We start from the raw sequence: 26,538 nt of genomic DNA, 5'->3' as shown, positions 1-26,538 counted from the left end.
AATACAGGTAAATCTCAGCCTCCCAAATAGTTAGTGATGTGGTTAATACAGGTAAATCTCAGCCTCCCAAATAGTTAGTGCTGTGGTTAATACAGGTAAATCTCAGCCTCCCAGATAGTTAGTGCTGTGGTTAATACAGGTTAATCTCCTGGATCACTCAGCTTCCTTTATAGTTAGTGCCGCGGTTGCTACTGGTAAATCTCCGGGATCACTCAGCCTCCCAAATAGTTAGTGCTGCGGTTGATACAGGTAAATCTACGGGATGACGACCGTGTTCTACTCAGTAAATGTCATTTCATGGTGTAGACATTTTTTCATATTGTGGATTTTGAATTTGCAGGGTGAGTGTTATTAACACAATCACACAATATACCCCTAGCTACTTAAAGCATTATGTATGGTACCTTATATTTCTGGTTTTGGGGCGTATATGGAATGCCAGGCAGTTTCACCCCACCCACCCCCAACAATGAAGATTGCACTTCTTATAAATAAATTACATATGAAGTTCAGATTTTAATTGTTTACATGTTCTCGAAAGTATGTCGTCATATCTTATTTTTCATCTAAAAAAATCTACATTAATCATTTTTTTACGTGGTAATGAGAGCTTCGACATGGACTCATAATTGTCAGCTATGTAAACATGATTGGTTCCTTATTCATAACGTTTAAGTAATCTTCAATTTGATATTTCACAGTTGAAAGGTCAGATCAGGAAACCTGCTGTACTAATGAACAAATACATTGTTGTACGTCACTGATGCCAAGGTCGATTTGGAAAAACAGATCACAACAAATATTTTTTACGCGAACATAAAAAGTTCATTTTTATACTTTTAATGCGCACATAATATTGTGGATTTTATCGCATAAAGTATGGGTTTTTTTTACAGTTATAGTTCTAGTATATGAAGATATGAATATGCTACTTGATGAGAAGGCCATTGCTGGAAATCTATGGTAAATTTCACACATGCGTACTGAGCGCTCCCGTGAAAACTGTCGTGAACTACTCGGGATCTTCCTGGCAGAGCCATACAGTTATTTTACCGTTTGTCGGAAAGGTTCGAGAGGGGGACTTTAATGGCAATAAAAACATATTAATCTTCATTTCCATCTTCATACCTCCGAAAACAAAAGATTTTCGGGTTCGCAAGCAAGCATTTCATTGGTGGATTTGAAATAATTAATGTTAAGAAAAACGATAAAACATGAATGTGTCACAATTAGAAAGTGTCGAAATGCAAGAATTCATTCATAGTTTCTTAATTTCCTACACCTTGAACACTGCTTGCTCGTAATTAATATCCCACAGCATTTGCAGGTTTTAAACGACAATCTTATCTGTGCTGAGTAAGAACTTCGAGATACCATACATTTTTGTAATATATATAGCTGCAGAGATGCTTTACATAATAGAGTTAGTACATATTGATTACATTTTATCCGATGTTTTTCTAGTCAGAAAATAATATTTTTTTGAGTTCGAAGACCGGTCACGAGAACACGAGACAAATAAGTTTTCTCTTCTCAACAATACAAAAACACTTCACAACCAATTAAATTATCCGGGACATCCACAGCCAATCAGATCTTCTGTATCACACTCATTGCTTACACGACTTTGTGTAATCATAAGGACTAAATAAGCATCCCTGCCGTTGCTTGCGGCTATCTTTTTTTATTTTTCTGCTTCTTTCTTTACGCTGCGTTTGATTGTCTTTATATACTGGTGCGTTTGATTGTCTTCACATACTGGTGCGTTTGATTGTCTTCACATACTGGTGCGTTTGATTTTCTTCACAAACTGGTGCGATTGATTGTCTTTATATACTGGTGCGTTTGATTGCCTTTATATACTGATGCGTATGATTGTCTTTACATATTGGTGCGTTTGATTGTCTTCACATACTGGTGCGTTTGATTTTCTTCACATACTGGTGCGATTGATTGCCTTTATATACTGGTGCATCTGCTTGTCTTTACATATTGGTGCGTTTGATTGTCTTTACATACTTGTACGTTTGATTGTCTTTATATACTGGTGCGTTTGATTGTCTTGATATACTGGTGCGTTTGATTGTCTTCACATACTGGTGCGATTGATTGCCTTTATATACTGGTGCGATTGATTGCCTTTATATACTGGTGCGTTTGATTGTCTTTACATATTGGTGCGTTTGATTGATTTTACATACTGGTGCGTTTGATTGTCTTTATATACTGGTGCGTTTGATTGTCTTGATATACTGGTGCGTTTGATTGTCTTGATATACTGGTGCGTTTGATTGTCTTGATATACTGGTGCGTTTGATTGTGTTTACATATTGGTGCGTTTGATTGTGTTTACATATTAGTGCGTTTGATTGTCTTGATATACTGGTGCGTTTGATTGTGTTTACATATTGGTGCGTTTGATTGTCTTTATATACTGGTGCGTTTGATTGTCTTTATATACTGGAGCGTTATCATTCAGTTATGACCTTCAGAGTTTCATAATCACGTCCTTGTTACTCAACCGGAAGTTAGACGTGCTTTAAACTTTTAGCGTGACATGATGACATTGTCATGCAGTGTTATGAAACATGAACTGTAGACCGATCAATCAACCGTAAAGGTAGACCGGTGACTGAAAAATATAAAGAGAATGAACAATTAATTATTTGTGGTGTTTATCTACTTCTACATATATATATATATATATATATACAATATACTAGAACATAAACTAAGAATGGAGGAAACTGAAAGAAGAAAATAACAGGATTCTGAAATACACTAGGCAAGTCTGACCCCTCTCTTAATTTTCCGTTTGACAATCCTGTGATTGCATTATAAGCCTGAGTGTTTTTTTATTCACCAAAATTTTACATTTAAGAACATTTTTCCAACAAGAACAGAACATTTCCAGATTAGAGAATTTAAATGTACTCAAGCATCCTATTTCACGTCATTTTATTCTAAATAACAAAGTGTGTGTGTGTGTGTCCTTCACAGCTTTATTGAGTGGGTGGGATACTAATATATTCTGTACGTGTGCACTCTATTTTCTGGTCTTGTGGAGGAGGGTGTGTTTTGTACATGTATGCGTCAAAAAAATTAAATGTGGACTTAAAACCACGTGTTGTTATAGATGCACGTGCCTGCTCACGAGTCATTTAAACGAGATTTTGAATTATCACAGTAATTTTAATCTTCTAAATCGTCATCAGTTTTCACTTCTACATGTATAAAGCGTAAAAAAAATATTGATAATAAAAAAATCAAACACCAAGTGATATCGTCATCGATGGTGACGTCATATCACAAGTGAAATATTCTCCAAACAAAATAGAAACTAACGTTATAAGATTAAAACACAAGAATCTGAAGTTATTTATTTTTCTCATAATAAAAAATACAGGCCCTACATTATTATGTAGATATGTGTTTTGAGGTAGGATATAAATGTATATATATATTTTTTATTTAAAATAAATATACATATATATAACACCAACTACATGTGTACTCACAGATTGAAAAATATTGATCGTTGATTACTCGTCATAAAAATAAATTAACAGCTTGAATGGTAACCAATTTCATTGAAGAATATTCTGTTTGTGCTTCTATTGAGACAGTTTCATTCATTCCAATGGCCGTCTGATTTCTCCTCTATGTACCTGGTACCGTGTTATGATCTCGTGAACGTACCCAAATCATCGCTCTAACCCTCGTGTCATCTATAATTCACTCCATCCAATTCACCTACTGTCACAGATCACGAAAACACTAAATACAGCAAAAAGTGCAAAATCAGCACATCTAAACAGTGAGAAAAAATTAAATGGTCAATAAATTGACGGGTTTGACTTCACTGGTCATCTCATTAGATAGAGATCCGACATTCAATCGTTTGAGACATAAACTTTAGAAAGAGAAAACGTTTCCTGTCCTATAAGATATGGACTATAATTTTGTGTGTTTTGCAAACTGATTGATTACATATCCTCTCATATGTTTGACTTTTAAAGCTCTTTGTTAAGTGTCTTAACAAATAAAGAGTCCATATTCTGTTCAAGTAATGCTCCAGTTATACAGAGAGAAACGCAACACCGGCTCGGAATTTCTCAGGAATATTCAGATAAATCCAAAAATCTGTGGTTTACATGCACAGAAACTCTGACTGATACTACAGGGAGTATATTGGACCCAACACGCGAGGGCTCACCCCCACCGGTAAGGTAGTACTGACCAGGCCAGCGAGCAGGTTCTTGCTCTTCGAAATCACAGAAATATATTGGAAATTGCTAGAATTTGTCAGAAACTGAACATTTCACTCGTGCATAATATTGTATTGTATATCAATTTCAACAACAAAAACCGCTAACATTACAAATGATGAAATGAATTGAACTAGTGGGTGGACGTTGCACGAATTTTTAATTCAACAGCCATGTAAAATGAAAAGTTGAATTCTTATTGTATATTGTACATTTGTAAATGAGTCCGCGTTTGTTCATTAACACCTCGTTCTTGGCAAATCAAATGAAAGGTCAGATAAATCAATGGATTGTGTACAGATAGACAGGCAGTCAATCAGGCAGCGAGCGCTAGTAGAGTGTGCGGGGAAATCGTTCCAGGTATTACCGCAACTTACAGGTAAATAAAAGAAGCACTCAGGTGTAACACCAAAGCTCGTTCTCTTTCCATCAGACGAAATAGCTCTCGCTTTACTGGGAGAATTTAAGCATTGTTGTTCCACCTGAGTGAACGAGACTTCCCTTTTTTTCTCGTTCGCCAGGCAGACGTAGTGTTTGACAGTCGAGCGAGAACGACGGAACAACGGCAGTACTGTTACATCGGAGACTGGTCGATATTGGCTACAATCGGCCTCAGCTGTATCTACCAACAAGCTAATGTAAACAACGTACACACATCTACCCGAGCGACAAAATGACGAAATTGTTCTAGTTGGCTGAAAACAAAAGTGTGACGATCAATTTTCCAGGTTCAGAGGAATAGACAGTAAAGTTTGGCCTACATTTAGATCGGTATTAATATTGTCAGGATGAATCTTCGAAAAACGAAGTTATTCAAGACAATAAACACAGGTAACCCCAAACAGGTGATGGGGGCTCTGTGGGAATACCTGAAGACAGGTAAAGATGTGAACCTGAGGGATGAGGAGACTGGAGGGAACCTTCTTCACCTGTTAGTGGACCACGGCGAGAATTTCGCGGACCCCGAGACGGTCCAGGCCATTTATATGCTGGTGTGTAAGGATATCGAAATTGACGCCCAAGACAAGGACGGGGAAACGGGTCTCCATAAAGTGATGAGGAAACCGGGGACCTACCGCATCATGATGGCCCTGATCAGGTAAGACGGACACAGGTAGATTCAGGTGTGTAGAACGGACATAGGTACATGTAGATTCAGGTTTGTAGAACGGACATAGTGTAAAACGGACACAGGTAGATTCAGGTGTGCGGTCACACACAGAATACAGTCATCGTCCGCAAAGGTTCTAATAACGGTGATCAAAACAACGTTTGTTTCATGAAAAACCGCGACACTCCTGCATGACTCAAAGCAGTGTGTAGAAACGGAAAAAGAAGACAATATCCCCTCGCCATTGGTTTCTGTTACAGCAGTAGTTACTGGAGTAAACTAGCCCCTGGCTAGTCACTATCCGATGTAAGAAAATAAAGTATATCAGATTATTAATAAACTGTAAATTAAGCCCCGGGTCGTCACCCTAATTAAGCGTCACCTTTTTCATGGTGGCAAATGTCTCAATAGTGAAATTAATTAAACATGAGGGAATTGAGACATTTAGTTTGTATGCTTCACTGGGAAGGCTTGTTAGAGATAACATAAGCGGCCTTCAATAAGATCTTAAAAAGCCGTTATTACTGTGAAATTGGACTCATCATGGGGAGGTGAAAGCGATGTCCCATCTTTTGGCCTACATAATGCATCGTTTCCAGTTGAGAGAACACCAATTATTGACGGGGCTTTTATTTGGAGGCTAACTGATGAAAACACACCGGGGTCTATTTCCAGTCGTCTCTCATAAAGAGCTTTACTGTTGTTCGTGATGAAAACCAACCAAGGATTTGGGGCCTAAAACAAAAAAAGGATTGTCAATAGGAAACTGATATAATATCCAATGATGTGTTGGTAAACATTTTTTTGTAAGAAAAAGAAAACCAAAAACAAAAACTGAAAAAGGATATAAACTGTACTCCATGAATCTGAGGATTATTTTCGTCCCCCTAGCCCCCCCCCCCCCACTCCAACCTCCGTCCCCCGGAGTCTTATATTTCTTTTACAGTCCGTTTGCAATATACCGATGCATATTTTTTATTGGAAACTTCTGTTCTGAGAGTTGATAAGTGTGTTCATTAGGAACATCTGGTATCGGAAATTCCTCATTGGTTGTAAGTCCATCACTAGATTGTAAGTCCATCACTAGATTGTAAGTCCATCACTAGATTGTAAGTCCATCACTAGATGTTGATTGATTCCATTCCTTGGATGATTCTATCTCTGTTATTCATTTTATTCATGGGATAATTCTATCACTAGATGTTCACTAAATGTTGATACGTTTTTTTCATTGAATACTTCCATCACTAGATGTTGATAAATTCTTCCCATTGGTTGACTCCATCACAAGATGTTGACACACCCGTTTTATTGGATAATTCTACCACTAGATGTTGATACGTTTTTTTATTGAATACTTCCATCACTAGATGATAATAGATTCTATTCATTGGAAAATTCTGTTACTGTGATACTTTTTTTCATGGGATACTTATAGCACTTAATGTTTACACACATTCTTTTCACTGAATGATTCTATCACTAGACACATTCTTTTACATTAGTTAACTCCATCACAAGATAATGATCATTTCGTTTCATTGGATAATTCTATCACTAGATATTGATACATTGTTTTCATTGAATACTTCCATCGCTAGATGTTGATAGATTTTATTCATAGGATAATTCTATCACAAGATTTTGACACATTTTTTTTTACATTAGTTTACTCCATCACTTTATTATGAATATTTCTTTTCATTGGATAATTCTTTCACAAAATGTTGATACATTTTTTCATTGAGTACTTTCATCACTAGATGTTGATAGATTATATTTATTGGATAAATCTATCACAAGATATGACACATTTTTCCATTAAGTACTTCCATCACTAGATGTTGATAGATTCTATTCATTTGATAATTTCATCACCAGATTTTAACACATTCTTTTTCTTGGATATTTTTTTCTAAACAATTATACATTCTTTTCATTGGTTGATTCAATCACTAGACGCTTACACATTCTTCTGATTGGTTGATTCAATCACTAGACGCTGACACATTCTTCTGATTGGTTTATTCCATCACTATATGTTGATGAATTCTTTTCATTGGTTTATTCCATCACTATATATTGATGAATTCTGTTCATTTCCTAATTCCAGATGTTGATACATTTTTATTGGATAATTCTATTACTAGATAGTGATAAATGTTATCTTATTGAATAATTCCATCACTAGATGTTGATACCTTTGTTCATTGAATATATCCAGCACTAGATGTTGATAAAGATTCTCCTTTGGATATTCCCATCATTATATGTTGATACATTCTTTTCTTTGGATATTCCCATCATTATATGTTGATAAACTTTGTCATTGAATATTTCTAGCACTAGATGTTGATACATTCTTTTCTTTGGATATTCCCATCATTGTATGTTGATAAACTTTGTCATTGAATATTTCCATCACTAGATGTTGATACATTCTTTTCTTTGGATATTCCCATCATTATATGTTGATAAACTTTGTCATTGAATATTTCTAGCACTAGATGTTGATACATTCTTTTCTTTGGATATTCCCATCATTTTATGTTGATAAACTTTGTCATTGGATACGTCAACCATCATACGTGAATAATTATGTTCAGTTGATACTTGTATCACTAAACAGAGATAATTGGATACTTTTATCACTTATTATAGATCATTTGTGTTTTTTATTATTTTGTTAGGTTCTTTTATTGATACATTCCGTTCATTGGGAACTCTTTCACTACATTCAATTCAATGAACGTATTTCTTTCAATTTAATTGATTATGTTAGCCTAAAATGTTGGCACAGTATGTTTTGAATACCTCGTTCATCATTTCTTATGATTCCATGAGAACATACTAATGTATCTAGCGGCTGTCATATTCTGTCCGTTGAATAATTACATTCACTGGATACTTATATGATTACATTCACTGGATACTTATGTTATTACATGTACATTTATTTGATTCTTAAATGATTATATTCATGTGATATTTTGATAAATACATTCATATGATACTTAGATATATACATTCACTGGATACTTTCATGATTACAATCACCGATTACTTTCATGATTATATTCACTTGATACTTTAATGATTATAATCACTGGATACTTTAATGAATATATTCACTGGATACTTTCATGATTACAATCACTGGATACTTTAATGATTACATTCACTGGATACTTTCATGATTACAATCACTGGATACTTTAATGATTACATTCACTGGATACTTTCATGATTACAATCACTGGATACTTTAATGATTACATTCACTGGATACTTTCATGATTACATTCATTGGATACTTAAATGATTTACATTCACTGGATACTTTAATGATAACATGTACATTTATTTGATTCTTAAATGATTATATTCATATGATACTTAGATATATACATTCACTGGATACTTTAATGATTACAATCACTGGATACTTTAATGATTACATTCACTGGATACCTGGATACTTTAATGATTAGATTCACTGGATACTTTAATGAATATATTCACTGGATACTTATATGATTGCATTCACTGGATACTTTAATGGTTACATTTACATTTATTGGATACTTAAGGGATTACGTTTATCGGATACTTAATTTACATTACACTCATATGGTACTTCAATGGATACATTCATTGGATACTTGACTAATTTTATTCATTGGATACTTAAATGATTACTTTTATTATCAGCTCTATAACCAGTGATGTTGGTGTATTTTGGTCAGTGGGATATTCTTTTATCAAACATTAATACAATTATTCATCTCTCTGAGAACAATCTTTACTGAGGATACCTCTTTTATTAAATGTAAATACACATATTGCGATTGATACTTCATTCATCAGAACACATATTCCGTTAAATTCATACATTTTGCACATATTCCGTTAAATGGATACATATTTCACTACACGTGTTCACACACACCCAATATGATGGATACGTCTTTCCCTAGGTGCTCATATATTCGGTTGAATAGTTATTTTTACAGTAGATGTCCACACATTTCGTTAGATACTTCTTTCATTCCACATGTATGTGTTTTGTCAAATGTATACTTCATTCACTATATGTCCACACGTTTTGTCAAATGGATACTTTTTTCACTACATGTTCACACACTCTGTTCCATGGATACTCTTCCACAGAATATTTACACATTCCTTAATTATAAATGAATACTTCTTCCGATAAATGTTCAGACATTAAGTTCAACAAATACTGTTCACGTATTGTGTAAAATCAATATTGCATAAATTAGATGTTCACACAATCTTGTTTCACAAGATATTGTGAAATGAAAACCTCTTTAACCGACGTTTATTCTTTTTGCTCATTGAATAATTTTATCATCGAATGTGGAAACAATCTATATAGACAATATATATGCCTTTATTTAGATGGTTATGTAAATTGTTTAATTTTTAGTACTTTTTATTCGACGTTGAAATGTTCCACCTTTACTCGAGGTAAACAAACTCAGCAGGATATGTACTTTTTCATCTCCTGTTAATTCAATCGATTTTATTTTCACATACTCCTGTGGGAATGCAACATTTTGTTTTAGTGAACATAATTTTGGTTATTTTATATTTTTGTTTACATGGGAAACACTAGAGTGGGGGGGGGGGGGGGGGGGGTAAACATTGGCTACCATGCCAGGATTCGAAACTAGAAAATGATATCTAAATAACTTTTACATATCATATCTTGTTTATCGAAATATAAATCCTATTTATGTCGTGTTCCAGTGCAGAAAAATAGGAAGTTGTCAGTTGTCTTCTGCGAAAAATCAATCACAATTAATTCCATAATTTATTCAGCATACGCCTGTTTTATTAATTTAAAAACCTATGAATCAGAGGAAAGCGGGGCTGTGAGGCTTGTCAAGCAAGGCTCGACACTGAACGCTGTCTGGAAGGGTGTGTAATATAAAAACGAAAACCTCTGTAGATGAACCTTATCCATACATAAATAACCACAACTTGTTTTCAAGAAAAATTCTGATGAAAAGCCGGTGATATCAGAATTTTTTTTATTCAATTTTGGTTATGATTATAATTTTCCAAATGTTTTGAGTTCTTTTAAATGACACAGTTTCATAGTTCTGTTTTCTATTCTAACGCATATATGTGTGCGTGAGAGAGAGAGAGAGAGAGAGAGAGAGAGAGAGAGAGAGAGAGAGAGAGAGAGAGAGAGAGAGAGTTTTCATTGATTGAAGTGAAGAGTATTGTACAATTAATTTGAATGGCTGAAGAGATGAGCAATTTCCTACGCGTTTAATATTAACAATTTAAAGAGAATTTCGTCATTCAAAAAAGATAACTGGCAGGCATGCCTTGGTCCACTTTTATTCTCTCTTTGTGTAATATTACTAGTCAGAATGATAAACAGAATTATTGAACGTTTAAAATACAACTTTTGGATGTACTACACTATCAGTTTTCTTACTCGTATTTATTGCCAAAAAAAATGGAATGAGAAGGTTTTTTGTTTGTTTACACAATTTGTTGTTAATCTGTGATATCTAATATTTCTTCTTCAAATGAGATAATGGGCAGTTTTCTTAGAGAGAGAGAGAGAGAGAGAGAGAGAGAGAGAGAGAGAGAGAGAGATATTCTACGACCCCTTCTTTACCTGTTTGGCTATCTTTGAATGACAATCTATCATTGTCCCATGCTTTTTTTACAAAGTTACTTTTTATATGGACATATTTTCTAGATTTATATGCATCCATTTGTGTTTCTACATGCATTTTTTTAAATCTTTGCTAAACCTTTTGCAAAGTCTATTAATAAACAACAGTGTTTCGTATCTTTTGTGACTCTCAGTCGTTCTTTTCAGAGAAAACCCACGGATATGTGACATTAGTTTTTGTAGTTGGAGTAAAATCCAAGCGTGTATCACTTATACAAAACAGAGAATCAATATTCAAGCTAATTAAAATAAAAGATGAAATTGATCAATCAGGCACGTAACCAGCCTGTCATTTCAAGGTCACAGCGAGCACAGGGCGTTTGTACAATGCTTTTAATAACTTTCATGAATTTTCTATTACAAGCCAATGTTATTTTTTGTATATCTTGATAGAGTTTTTATCGAGGTAAAATCTGGAACAAGGTAAAATAAAATAATATACATTCTGTATAAGCTGCAAAACTTTCGTGACCCAGTTTTGGCCTCGCTCCTTTTGATAATGCCCAATCTAGCGTGTGATTCCATGTTTTGTTTCTTACCAGTGTCCCTTTAAATTCTTCTTGTTCAGCCCGAGGCGAAATGATTATGTCAAAGTTCTACTTTGAAATATCTTTACTCTCGAATTTACAGATATAAAGCACTGGTTTGTTCACAGTTCAAATACTTTTTATTTAAAGGGAAAAGTATACAAAACAATGTGAAATATCTTCTTCGCACAATTTCTAATCAGGCATCGTTCAAACGCCCCAGTAAAAAATGGGTACAGATGTTTGAACTAATAGCCTTTTTGTACAGTGTGTATTTCAATTGCTGAGTTGAAAGTTTAACAAGAATAGAATTACATTCTTTAAAATCAAAATGTGAGTCTCTGTAGATTTAGATCCTGAACGCCAGTGTAATCCTCCAACGTTGACAAAAAGGCCCGAGGCCACCTACACCTAGGTCGTTCGGAATCTCCCGGCGTTCATTGTTACAATATAATGTACAACTATGAATAATTCAGAGTATATTAATTGATCAATCTGATGATTAACAATGCAATTGATTTGGTTTATGAAGACAATGCCATTAATAAGAGTGTGGTACATGTATATTGTGCATCAGGGACTATGGCGGAGCGACTTCCGGTGTGGGATTTATACTCGGACACATACTATTTTTAGATACAAATCTATGAAACGGGATCATAAGTCATCTCCATCATCTTTGTCCCGGTAAAATATAAACTCCATCGTCTCCCCGGCACTGGCAGATTTACCATCTCATAGGAAAAGGAAAATGAAGCTGCTCATAGGTTGTAGGAACCAATGATGATCATACAAAATATGGCTGTAACTAGAGTTACACACAACAAACAGTGAAATGCAAACATTTTATTCTCCATAAATCTTTTTTAAGTTCGTCAATTGTCATATTTATTCATCATCTGATTTTTTTTGGGTTTATCAACTGTCGATCTATTTACAAACTTGGGTTGTTTTTTGTTCATCAACTGTCGATCTATTCACAAACTTGGGTTGTTATTTTTTGTTCATCACCTGTCGATCTATTCACAAACTTGGGTTGTTGTTTTTTGGTTCATCACCTGTCGATCTATTCACAAACTTGGGTTGTTGTTTTATTTTGTTCATTAACTGTCGGTCTATTCACAAACTTGGGTTGTTGTTTTTTTTTTTGGTTCATCAGCTGTCGATCTGTTCACAAACTTGGGTTGTTTTTTGTTCATTGTTTTGTTATTTTCATTCATCAGCTGTTATTTTTGTTCATCGATTGAAATGGTTTTTATTAACTGTTATTTTTGTCCATCAGTTGTTATATTGTTTCATCAGTTGTTAATTTTGTTCATTTATATTGTTGTTGATTAGCTGTTATTTCTCAGTGATACCTCAGTCTAAGGTTACACATCAGTACGACACTCAGGTAAATGAAGTGCACTCAGTATGTACCTGTATCCTCACCTGGTCTCAGATTACCTTAAGTCTACTTTTAGTCACTGGAGAACTGTTGTTACCTATCTGTATGTACCTGGTGCCTCTGTGCCATAGACTCTGAGTGTTGTATTACACAATCATTGGTTATCAAGTCAACAGCTTATCGTTTTCTTGTTTTGTGGAAACGGGCTGCTGACCGCTACAAAACAAAGCTTTATACAATTCTGACAGGTAACTGACATCCACTCAGCTTCTCTGATTTAGACGTGTACCATCACAATAAGGTAGACCTAGGCGAGGACCTGAAACACCTTGTTGTGACTTAAAATCATGTCACACCTAGATTTCATAAAAACAAACAAAGCCTCTTTCTGTGAGGTGTGAAAACTATCGGCACGCATTCTGGCGGCACGGCGAGGCAGAGCGTGGTACCAGGCGATCGGGTGACAGATACTGCCGGTCACTTGAGCCCAGTACACTGGCTGGCTTATTGCACACCTTTGATGTATAGAGTACGCTGGGGATGCGTGGATTGAGGGGTTGCATGTGCACCTTCTCTTTTGTTTATGTATGACTAACAGCAGAGTGGGATCTTTGCAACCTTCGCATATCAAAATAAAAATGCACCCGAAAACCATGGACCACGTGACCACGGCCTGCAGTTAGTTGGCTGTTAAACAAATACTATGTGCCATGCACAATGACTCTCCGTGAACCAATACAAAGTGTTTTTTGGAATTCTGTCGTCGGTCTTTGTGTTGTCGTCCCTCTTGCTTCAATCAGTGTAACGTTAGAACTGTCCCGAAAACATTAAATCGCTATTAGAGAAGGAATCGAAACGTGAATTAAGAACAATTTTACAACCTCGTTTAAACTGTAGATGTTTATCTGTAAGAAAAAATAGTCCACCTTTTCGCAAAACTCTTTACCTGGCTAAAAACAATAATTCCACCCTTATTTGGAGTCTCTCAACACCTGTTTACCTTCATCAGGCTGCAGCACGCAGCTCTGTTAGAATTGTCTTGGTCATTTTTATACCACATGAATCCCTTTTAAACAAAGAGCATTGCATATAGATATAGCACAAATGTCAAATGACTAATATTAAACTTATGGATTTGTTCTTTACTTAAAATGATTCATGATAAAATAGAAAAATCATTTTAAAATTTAAAGAAGATGAGTAATTTTTTACCATAATTTTTTTTAAGGGTTATAAGGTAAAACCAAGCTCTGTACGTGAAATTTAACAAAATGTAGTTACTAGTTCAACAAATTGTGGCGTATCGTTTTATTAAACTTCAAGTTCCTATAAGTGATTTAATGTGAAACAATAAAGTGGACAGAATTATCTGAATACTCGGTTCTGTAAAGACTACAAACGAAAAAATGTTTCTTCTGCCAGTGTTCTATAACATGGACAATGGTCAAGGTCTTCCCCAAATGATCGCAAGTATATCGTGTGAAAAAGGACGGCATTTGGTACACAACCAAACGAGATTCATTAGAGCAAGATTTGCTATGTCACCGCTGGGTTCCTGGTGAAAGGAAAGAATGCCACGCAGTACAAAGTACATTTTTAACATCCGTGATGAAGCGTCACAAATTGACCAGAAACTGGACGGACGGGTCGAAAATATCCGGATGACTGCTTTCCTCACAGTATAGCATAGTCAAGATGTCCTCTTATTTGACCGCGTGTGTGTCCGAAAGATGGCGCTGGACGTTGTTCAGGTCTATATATAGGACATTTAAGGGGACGGTAACAGGACACCCAGCTGGGGTTCTAACAATGAAACAGTAAGATAATTTACTGAGGCGGGATGTGTTTAATTCCCGCGAACAATACCTCGATAAAGTACAAGTACATTAATCGTGAAATCCGATACAAATTCCCTGGTTAAAGAAAAAAAATAATAAAACGTTATCCGCATCAAAATAGAACTCTGAACTCGCTTCCAGTCCATCGTATATCGCGTCTCTACAAATTAAAAGCCGGCCGATGTATGAGACTTAACTGGTGTCCCGTCAATTTCTGGAGGATATATCTGGCTGAAACATGTTCACTTTAAAATTGATTTGACATTTTTTGTTTACGACAAATATACAAAACGTCGACATCTATTTATAACTCCAATATTGATTATTATCATGTTGAGTACTTGTGTACTATTTGTTAGGTACACAGGTGGCCTTTATCTTAGCTGTGGTTGCTCTGTTTCTTGAACGCACCTGGCTTGATTGTCAGTCTGCTTGTCTGTTCTAATAAATGTGAAATGCCGATGAAAATTTATGCTCTTTTAATGATACGTGTTCTTTCAAATTTAATGTTTATAAAAAATAATATATCTCATACAAAACCAACCAAACATTAACGTTATCACAATGTTGACTATCTTTAGCCTTGTTTATGGTAACATGGGTTTTAAATTGTTAAAAGATTTAATTCAGCTGTATTATTTCCTTCCGTTTTGCATATCTACAAATTAAGTAAGTTATTTTTCAATCAAGTTGTGTGTGCAAACCAAATTTTTTTTTCTTAATAAAGAAAACATGTACTCAGATTTAGGTTAAGTGTTATGATATTCAACGACGTATTTTTATTCATTTTGAGAAATGAAGCAAAAGAATCACTCTGTTTATGAGTCATTACAGTTATCTTCCATTACTGATATAAATTTGACTGGTTAGTGTTCTATCTTGCAGATGCGGTGCCGACACCAGGATTGTTAACAATGACGGCAAAACGGCAGAAGATATCCTTATAACGGAGAAACCCGAGGGCTGGGAGGAGATGTACCACTGGTATAAAAAGTTTAAGCCAGGTGAGATCCACGTGTTGATAGATACCCAGGCGTGTACAGAGCACTACAGTGTGTCCCGGGCTCACTTATACCCAGGCGTGTACAGAGCACTACAGTGTGTCCCGGGCTCACTTATACCCAGGCGTGTACAGAGCACTACAGTGTGTCACGGGCTCACTTATACCCAGGCGTGTACAGAGCACTAAGTGTGTCCCGGGCTCACTTATACCCAGGCGTGTACAGAGCACTACAGTGTGTCCCGGGCTCACTTATACCCAGGCGTGTACAGAGCACTACAGTGTGTCCCGGGCTCACTTATACCCAGGCGTGTACAGAGCACTACAGTGTGTCCCGAGCTCACTTATACCCAGGCGTGTATAGAGCACTACAGTTTGTCCCGGGCTCACTTATACCCAGGCTTGTACAGAGCACTACAGTGTGTCCCGAGCTCACTTATACCCAGGCAGAGGCCTGGTCCCATACTCTTAAAATAAAGTTGATAAAACAAAGCAAACAACTTGCGACAATATCATGCAGGCAACTCAATATCATACAGCATAGAAAATTAAATAATATTGTACCGACAGTAATTCATAAAATTCTAAGTTATTCTATATTAAACATAAATATGAAAACGCGCAGACAACTTATTTTTAAACAGCTAGCCAAATGCAATATGATGCTAAAAAGGCAACTTCACAAAAAATATACAAACAACATGTAATAATAGGTTACAAATCAGACACCATTTATGAAATTATATTGTGTTGACAAATTATCATAAATTTATACACTCAGACAACATTGTCAAATATGTGCAGGCAACTTATAAAGCGTTTAAGATACTGTGCATAATAGTTATTGTTAGACTGCATAAAAAAACTTATTATAAAACTTTACATACAACATTTACTATAATGTACAGCCCACTGACAGATAAAGCAAAGCGTTGTATAAACATCTAATTATACATACAACAAACACATGACATTTGAAATACTGTACAGACAATATTCATGAAACTGTTATGACAACTTTTCATCATACTAATCATACACCATCTATAATAACATATAGACAACACAATTTAAAGTACTTTACAGACTCATGATGAAAAATGACAATAAGACACAGTGAATCATCTAAAAAATCCATATAGCGAAATACAAATTCAAAGCAGAGCAATACGGACCTCTTAAGAGACAGAGGTGGGATCAGGTGGTTTGGGGGGGGGGGGGGGGGGTAAGCATCCCCTGCCGAACGGTCACACCCGCTACATGTATGTGCTCATTGTGATGTATATGCTCATTGTGATGTAATTATATGCAGACAACACTTTACGATACACAGTTTTGAATTTTGCGTGTACTCTATTTACCCACCAAGTATCGACAGCCGGACACACTCCTCATCAGAACACATTAATCCGGGTGATGCGATACTATCTGAAAATCACCCTATGGCGACAGACAAGGCTTTGTAACTTCATTTTTATACAATTAGTTTTTATAGACCATGCTTTGAAAGATAACTTTAATTTATTCCTAAATTTGTAATTTTTCGGAATGTTGCACAGTATTGTTTTCTTTTATCGCGATGGAAAACCGACGCACCCTCCATTGTGGTGAGATAGCTGATGGAGGTTTTTGTCAGCAATAAATGGAGATTTCAACTCTCAGCGGAGCGCAGTCAGAATGCCAAAGTGTATGCCGTGACAACCTCTCGACCCCAAGAAAAATTGAACACTTCATTTGTATTCGCGTATTATTAACTAACAGATCACAAAATATATGCAATACAATCTCTCTCTCTCTCTCTCTCTCTCTCTCTCTCTCTCTCTCTCTCTCTCTCTCTACTCTACCACCCCCGGTTTAAATTCGGGGACGCGCTGCCTGTACTTGGATCGCGGAGCGTGACAGAGTCTCGTGTGTCTGCTCCGCTTTCTACCCAGAAATTATCGACCTTCGTTCATTCAACACTGCTGTATAATTAGGTCGAGTCTCTCACATTTCATTTTGCCAAATGAAGCGAAAATTAGCCTCAATTTTAGACTGTAATCAAAGTGTCGACACTGTTTGAGGAAATCTAACATTGACCACGTGATCAGTAATCAAAGTATCGGCGGTGCTTGAGGAAATCTCACGTTTAGCACGTGTTCAGTAACTTCACTGCTCTAGGTCCACACGGGATTACACAAACAAATTAGGAAAATTATATCATGCTAGTTTAGTCTATTAAACTTCATTTCAACACATGCAACTCTTGCATAAAGTCGTTTCCAGTTTTGGAAGCATGTTTTAAAAAGTGAGTTCGAATAGCGATGACTGTTGAAGAACAAATCGAAAATATATCTTGATGTTATCTCGTTTATCAAATAATTAAATGTATTATGCAGTTATTGATACTTTGTCCTAGGAAATCATTAACTTATGTTTTAAGAACCAAGTCTAATTTTTGCCATTCTGAATGTTTACCATGATAATCAATCATTCATTAACGAAGCAGCCAATCAGTAAGGGTAATTTTTTTTATTTTGAAGGTTTATGGGCTGCACTGAGTGAAGAAAATCCAGACCGGAAGGTGGTACAGCGCCTGCTCAGACAGTGGTGTCGCCTGACGTGCGTCAAAAATGGAAAAGTTGTCAACATCAAATCCCTCGTAAAGGACGATATACACAAAGTGGACTTACTGCGCATGATCGAAGAATTTGAAAATCAGAACGAGATGTGTCTAGCTCTAAATGCTGGATTTGGATTCATTGTAAAAAGTTGGGTGAAGCAAGGTAATAAATATATGGTAACTCCGTACCTATAAAAATATGGGTTCAAAGTTAAAAAACTTAACTTTTTTTAACTTATTGGATTTGAATTTCGTCAAAAAATAAATAAAATATATATGTATCCATATTATTTAAGATGTAAGGTAATAAAAACCAAAAGCTGAAATAATCATCTGAAAATCGCTCTTTTTCTTGTTTAAAAATTAAATAAAAGTGGATGGATACTTGTTTATCTATTTAAATTTTATTGCTAACTATGTCAGAAAACTAAAATTAATTAAAAAAAAAAGAAAAAATTGTTTACATTATAAAAATTATAGCATTTAGATATATCACTTAGAGAAAAATAAAAAAAGAGTTATTTCCCTTTGTTATTATTGAATTATGTCGAATATAAGGATGAAAAACCCTTATTAAATATCTCCAAGTAAACAATGATTTGAGTTTTTGATATGCACCTATAATAACTTGGAAATTACAAATCTACTCGCAAGAATTTTAATGAATTCATGGTTTATGTAAAATGTATGACGTCACAGGAGGGTGGATTTACTTTTGTCTGATACGAAAAGACCCTTTCTACACAACTCAAAAAAGTGTATCAAACAATTCCTGACGGCAAAAATTCTAAGCACAAGCCGAATGATCCCCGGGTAGAGGACCTGTTAATTACAACACCGGTAGTCATTTTTAAACGATATGATAGAAAAAGGAATAGAAATATTGCTTAAATTGAACACTTAATTCATACCATATACGTGAAGACTTTCTAACATTGCAATTTTCATATTTTGCTAGGAATCGAACTCTTGAAGGATGTCGATTCGAACGCGATGGACTACTCTTACCAGCACAAATACCCAGAATTCCCGGAAGTGCCTCGCCCTATCCTGGCGGCGGCGTGGGAGTCCAACAATTATGACGCGGTGGACGTCCTCCTGGAGATGGAGCCCGACACCCGCGTCCTGTGGACGGACGACGCCGAGTCAAAGAACCCGCCCAAACCACTGTTTTTCCAAGTAAGTCAGTACTCGTATGAACCTATGTTTTTCAAGATACATGTAGGTCTGACTTTCAAAAATCACCCACACCCAATAAAAGAGTCTGCCAAAATCCCTTTAACAATTTAATTCAGACCTCGAGAATTGACGGAATCCAATTATTGTTAGACCAAAGAAGTTTTAAAAAACTCCTTTTTTCAATAATGAGGTCAATCAAAGAAATCTACTAATATGTGTTTAAATAGACATGTTTTTAGGGAACCATTTTTTTTCTTCGGAGAAACTCATATGAAATATTATTGTGCTAATTTCCTAAATTATATTTGGTAGCTTCTTATAAATGCCAGTTAAAGAAAGAAGCCAGATTTGAAATGATTACAAGATATTTGGGCTAAACATTTATTTACTTACGAATCCTGAAAAGTGCACATTTTTCTTCAGACGTTTTCATTGGTAACGAAAAGTGAACTTGTCAGAAAGCAATTTAACATGTTATTAAATTTTATCCTACGTCAGCGACAAATTGGTTTCGACCAACCAGATCGATTCTTAGACACTGTTAAAAATCATAACTAACCTACAGATCAAAACGTGAATTTTAAATAGTGATTCAACAATGTCTCCATTATCTGCACAATAATAACATCCATTAAGGAGATCGGCCGCTATGTTCTGGACATGAAGTCAGCGGCGACATATTGTAAATGAAACAAGACATGAATGTGCACATCTTGCCCTTCAGTCTTCGTCAAATTTCCTCTTTATTTTCTGTGTATTGTGTTCAGACTGATAAGCGACTGTCGCTTTGTGAAGTGTTTATTCATTGCCACGCCCACCTCTGTCGTGTCGCCGACTTCTGTGTTATTTATTGAAGCTTCAAGGGCGGTAATCCAAGCGTAAAATTGGCTGTCTCTGTCATTAACCTTTGACAAGTAAACGTCACAAATTGGTTCCCATTTTGATAAATACCTGGTGCTCAAAGAGACCACATACCGCATAAATTAAACTGTGTTTTGTTTAATAGAACATTTTTATATACGTTTTTTATCGTTTATCTATGTTCGCATATGAATCTATATGAAAGCTTTCTGATAAACGCTTTTTCAGATTATCTGCGGTGTGACGGCGCCTCGGGATGAGAAGATAGTCCACCGAGTCCTGAAGGGGGCGGACTTGACCGCACGGGACCGGGAAGGCCACACCATCCTCCACAAGATCGTCCTGCACGATCGGCCAGAGAACGCTGCAGAAAACACGCTCCGAGTCGCCATGTCTTACGGTGCCGACCTATCAGCACGTGACTGTAATGGCCGCACACCACGTGACCTCGCGAAGAAACTTCAGAAGGAACATTATTGCAAGTGCATTGATGAGTACATAATCAAACTAGTCAAGGACCGTAAATTTGAGGACATTGAGAAGCTTATATTACACAACTACGACCATCTGTTAGACATCACGGATAGTGGGAATCGGACCCTAGTGGACATAGCCAAGAAATACGGCACCCGTCAGATCCACGAGGTGGTCAAACTAACGGCGGCCATTCAGGTAAACACCTTGTCCCCATCCACATCCTACATCACTCCCCACCCACCCCATACCCTCTCTCCACACACACACATGGATACAGATATATAAGCTTGCTTGCTACAAGATAAATTTCCGAGTAGATTCCGACTTGTTCATTAGGAATGGTGGCGATATTGATCTAACTGATGTAAACAAATACATGTATTGAGAACGTAAATCAGCGAACATGAGACTAAAGTTTTGATATGGTTATTTACACCGTTGAAGGGAAATTTGAAGATGCTTCAAGTTTGAATCAAAGTGACATAACATATTATAATGATTAAGGAGTGGATGAGATGAATTAAGGGTTTTTTTTTATGAATCAGGTTTGCCAATTTTCCATATATATTTAATGTTTTGAGCATAAAAGTTAAATATTTTACCTGAATATCCTATAATACTACATGATTAAGGAAATAGTGTCGGATGTCATGAATTTCCGTTTTTTTAAACCTTTAACATCTCACATATTGGTTGAGATAAAGAATGCACACGTGCATTGTTCTTAAGTGATGACAGTTTTTTCCTGCCAAAAAAAAAATAAATCACGTGACCTTTTCTCCCCGCTCAGGCGTACGTGAAGAGGGTGTTCCAGGCAGTGGATGATGGGTCCCTAGAGGATCTGAAGAAGCTGCTCAGTTGTAAGCGGTACGCAAACGTGAGGGACAGGTGCGGCCGCAGCCTGCTACACCGGGCCATTCTCAAAAAACACAAGCCACTTATCAGCTTCCTCCTGGATGAGTGCGCAGGTCACGTAACTTTGGGAGACACGGTAAGATCATGTGGATCTTCAAAAGATTGCAGCTCTTTTTTACTTGTATTAATTTTATTAAAAGCTTGTAAAAATAGTTTAAGAATAAGTACGTTGTAACTTCGAATCGATTAAAAAAATGTTTAATTTTTATTTTCAATGTCTGCAAATTCACCGATGATAGGTAATAATTATATGCAATATACAATATGAAATATACAGTAATACACTGTCAATATAATACCCTTACAAGGGATATTAAATAAAAATGACGATACCACTCCGTTAAACCATAGACCCGTTCTTTTTTTTAGTTGGACCGAACACCTCTACACTACGGATACCTGTTTATTCCGGAAGAGAAAGCCATCATCAAAAAGATGATTGACAAAGGGGCTCTAGTCAAGAGAAGAGACGCTGTGAGTATAACGAGGAAAAACTAACAAATCCAAAAATCCAAGGTGTACCATTTTAAATCGAACTTCCCCTAGTTCCAGAGCTATATATATATATATTCCACCATTTCATATATATATATATATATATATATATATATATATATATATATATATATATATATATATATATATATATATATATATATATATATATAAATCCATTGTAGTCAGTGATATTTAAAAGTACACATCATTGAAAAAATAAATAATTTCCGGTATATGCTTGCAAACATTTATTATATGTGAAAAGCAAAATGTAGACTTGAACTTCTATAGGTGATTTTATTGTTTTGTTGATGGCATGTTGTGTCCTATGTTAGAACTAGTAAGCTAAGCTTAAACATTTATTGATAGAGTAACGTTGATGTTTTTTCACACAATGCTATAACAATTGGGTAAACAGTAATGTTGACGCCTTGTTGACGCCATGCTGTCTATAACAGTTGGTTACACAGTTATATTGTAACAGTAGTGTTGATGTTTTGTTGACGCATTATTGTCTGAAACAGTTGGTTATACAGTTACATACTAGTAGTTACACAGTAATGTTGACATTTTATTGACGTAATGTTATAACCTATAATAGCCGGTTACAAAGTTATTTTTTTGTTTTGTTGGCGCATTTTTGTCTGTAACAGTTTTTTACACAGTTATACAGTTACATAGTAATGTTGATGTTTTGTTGACGCATTATTGTTACCTATAACAGTTGATTACTTAGTATTTCTGATGTTTTGTTGACGCCATGTTGATTTTTATCACATTTGATTACATAGTAAAGCTGAGGTTTTGTTGATGTCATGTTGATTTCTATCACAGTTGATTACATAGTAAAGCTGATGTTTTGTTGACGTTATCTTAATACTTACGTCATGTTTTGTTGACACCATGTTGATTTCTATAACAGTTATCTTAATACTTACGTCATGTTTTGTTGAGACAGTTCGGGAGGCTGGCGGAGGATCTGACCGTTGAGAAGTGTGGCAGTCAGGAACACAGAAAGGTCCAGAAAGAAATCGAAGATTTTGATCTCAACATTTACCTGTGTGACAGCGATTTTGAACAAACATTTAAAAAGGCAATACAAGTAAGTGATTACATTTAGATTGCTCCCAATGACTTTTCCCTCTTACTGTTTACTGGGTATCCAAGTAAACTCGTGTAGTTTGTGTTAGGTAATGGATGAAGGTAATTAGCACCAGTTTAAATGAAAATATTTTCAAGTAAAAAGGGAAAACAACAAAATATTGACTATACAAAAAGGTAGTGTCCTTTTGGATATAATTTATTTTAACAAAACAAGTATAAAAATAAATAGTCGTTGTATGATTGTTTTTTCTTTAATTAAATTGTATCAGAAAGGACTATAGGGTAGACGTGAAAAAAACTTGATACTCCCGTTATAAAGAAGCTCTGGCTTCCAAACTTTTGAATCATAAAGCTTTTAATGTTTCAGCTAATAGCAAATTAACTACCAAAACTTCTGTTTTCTGATATAGGTTGAGATGCTGTACGTTATTTCATACAGCAGTTGAATAAGGATACTTTCACATGTTACATTAATTATTTTTATCAAAAAAAGAAAGAAACAGAACAATTCTATTTTCCTTAACTAGTTTATCTCCCTGTTTTTCCGTTTGTCAGTCTGTCTGTCTGTCTGTGTGTGTGTGTCTCTCTCTCTCTCTCTCTCTCTCTCTCTCTCTCTCTCTCTCACCTTTACACTGCATTCTTTTGACAGGACGGGGACGTGGAGACCGTCAAGAGTCTTACATCCGGGCTCCAGGCGTTCGGTGACGTGTCTCGGTACAGCTCCACCCTGTTTGACTGTGTGGACCACAAACAGACAGAGATCGCCAAGTACCTCATCACCAACGGCTTCAAAACGGACATTTATAAGCAGGTTAGTTTACAAAACTTTACTTGTTACAAGCGTCTGACGTCGACTGTCAATGTTACAAACCGGGAAATATTGGCCATCTCAATAATGGTTTCTCAACTACATGTTTATATCTGTGTTAAATTCTTTTAACAAAGAAATAATTCAGTTACAGTGAGATTTCTTAAGAAATCTTCTGAATTAGGTCTTGAAACCGAGAAAATTTAATTGAAATGAGCTCCAAGATACTATTTCTTTCCCTTTAGCTTTTTTCAACTTTCTAAATCAGAGTGGCATGTTTATGTTACAGTACCAAAAATGTGATCCTAGCGACCCCATGTGCGCGATGATGGAATGTGGGCATTCTATGACGTCACTGAAGGAACGGGCAATGGACAAGAAGTGTGACGAAATTGTCAAACTGATTGAACAAGTTTCCCTTGGAAAGGTAAATACGCACTGAAACTCAATTTCTATCCTACCGCACAAAAAGTCTTGAAACATGAATGATTTGATCAACTACAGAATTGATAAACAGATATTTAATTAATGGTAAAACAAACTTGTGACTTTGTCCCACTTTTTTGCAGATTAAGGTCCAGAATACACAACAGAACGGTTTATCGATGTATGGTGTCTAACTTCTCGCCAGCCCGTTCGAAGTACGATACGCAAACTCTCCTTTGTACATATCCATTCTATTCAATCCACCGCATTCTCCATATAGCATTTTCCGCCCTAACATTATAACATACAACATATATAGAAAGCGTTGCCAAAGCGACCGACATCTGTCGACTCGTCATTTCCGGCGATCACGTGGGTTCTCCAGCTAGCACCTGTTTTGTAGACGTCCGTTTCTGGTCCCTTTCCGCCTTTGACTTTAGTTTATGTTATTGCAGGGTAAAAGTAGTCCACGGCGTGTTCATAACACAGATCAGTCTGACACGTGATTGTTTCTATTCTTATAAACAATAAAATGCCGATAAATATGTGCCAGAAAATTTGTTCATTTATGCAGCATCAAAGGGAGATAAGTAGAAAAATAACTTGGAATTTCAAAATAACATGATGGAAAAGATGTTATTTCACTTGGTCACGTCGCCTAGTGTTCATATGCACGAGAATTGTTATTTCTGTAGTACTTTATTAAGTTTGTTTAATGAGCGATGTCCACAATGAATTTGATGTAGTTTTATTATTACTTTTATTTGCATGATTCTATTTTATGGACAGCGTCTTGTGAATTATAATTTTTTATTGTGTCGCATCAGTAATAAAAAATGAAAACACTAAGATTTACTATCTAGTTGTAGTAATTATGATTGAAAAAAGTTTTTTCTATGTAAAGAATTCTTACAAGAGTTTTGTAATTTCTCTGACTAAATGTAAAACAAGTTAAAAGCAATGCTTTAAACAGTGGAGCTGGATCTGTTGAACAGGTGGCGGCAGTGTGTGTAGTTTTAGTTTCGGTTTATGTCTACTTTCATTTTGGCGGACGTTACGTGTACAGTAGACCTCAGCATTTGATTTGACGCGACATTAAGTTTAATTATTTGTTACTTTTGTTTTGATTATGTCGTTACTTATTGTTCACATTCCAAAGACGTATTGTGTATATCTATCTGCTGTTCTATGTATATTGATATTTTTAAAAGATTTATGTTTATAGGCAAAAACAGTTAAGTGTATTTATCATCATTTTAATCATAAAAGATGTGTTTTTTGCAATTTGTGCTGTATAATGCATTAGATAAAATTTTGCCCATTTGTCAAAATGACGTATTGGTATGTTGTATTGTTTAGTAATAAATATTGCAGACTATGCCGAGTTGCTTTATTTTTAGATCACCTGAGCCAAAGGCTCAAGTGAGCTTTTCTGATCACAATTTGTCCGTTGTCTGTCGTTGTCGTCGTTGTCGGCGTAGTCGTCATTGTCGTCGTAGTCGACGTTGTCGTCGTCGTCGTTGTAAACTTTTCACATTTTCATCTTCTTCTCAAGAACCCCTGGGCAAACTTCAACTAAATTTGGCACAAAGCACCACTAGGTGAAGGGGATTCAAGTTTGTTCAAATGAAGGGCCACGACCTCTTTAAAGGGGAGATAATTGAGAATTATTGAAAATTTGTTGGTATTTTTCAAAAATCCTCTTCTCAAAAACTATTCGGCCTGAAAAGCTTAAACTTGTGTGGAGGCATCCTCAGGTAGTGAAGATTCAAATTTGTTCAAATCATGGTCCCCAGGGGTAGGGAGGGGCCACAGGAG

The 26,538-nt window shown here is 35.7% G+C and overlaps 1 protein-coding gene across 2 annotated transcripts; it reads left to right on the top strand.

Annotated features, from left to right (window-relative positions):
• The first annotated feature begins 4,507 nt into the window (after window positions 1-4,507).
• On the top strand, window positions 4,508-26,098 carry LOC128176643 (uncharacterized). 2 transcript variants are annotated; one of them, XM_052843110.1, is made up of 12 exons: window positions 4,508-4,647; window positions 4,790-5,367; window positions 15,736-15,854; window positions 18,373-18,615; window positions 19,411-19,631; window positions 20,721-21,164; window positions 21,760-21,960; window positions 22,254-22,358; window positions 23,341-23,484; window positions 24,136-24,297; window positions 24,584-24,721; window positions 24,864-26,098. In XM_052843110.1, the coding sequence occupies exons 2-12, from the start codon at window positions 5,057-5,059 to the stop codon at window positions 24,912-24,914; spliced, it is 2,139 nt and encodes a 712-aa protein (XP_052699070.1). In that variant the 5' UTR covers window positions 4,508-4,647; window positions 4,790-5,056; the 3' UTR covers window positions 24,915-26,098. The 2 variants fall into 2 exon arrangements, with proteins under 2 accessions (XP_052699070.1, XP_052699069.1); XM_052843109.1 differs by lacking the exon at window positions 4,508-4,647 and having other exon boundaries at window positions 4,757-5,367.
• The last annotated feature ends 440 nt before the right edge of the window (window positions 26,099-26,538 follow it).

The sequence above is a fragment of the Crassostrea angulata genome, chromosome 3 (genome assembly GCF_025612915.1).
Source record: "Crassostrea angulata isolate pt1a10 chromosome 3, ASM2561291v2, whole genome shotgun sequence".
Lineage (NCBI taxonomy): Eukaryota > Metazoa > Mollusca > Bivalvia > Ostreida > Ostreidae > Magallana > Magallana angulata.
Note: the sequence above shows the minus strand (reverse complement) of the source record. Positions and strands in the feature narration are given on the sequence as shown.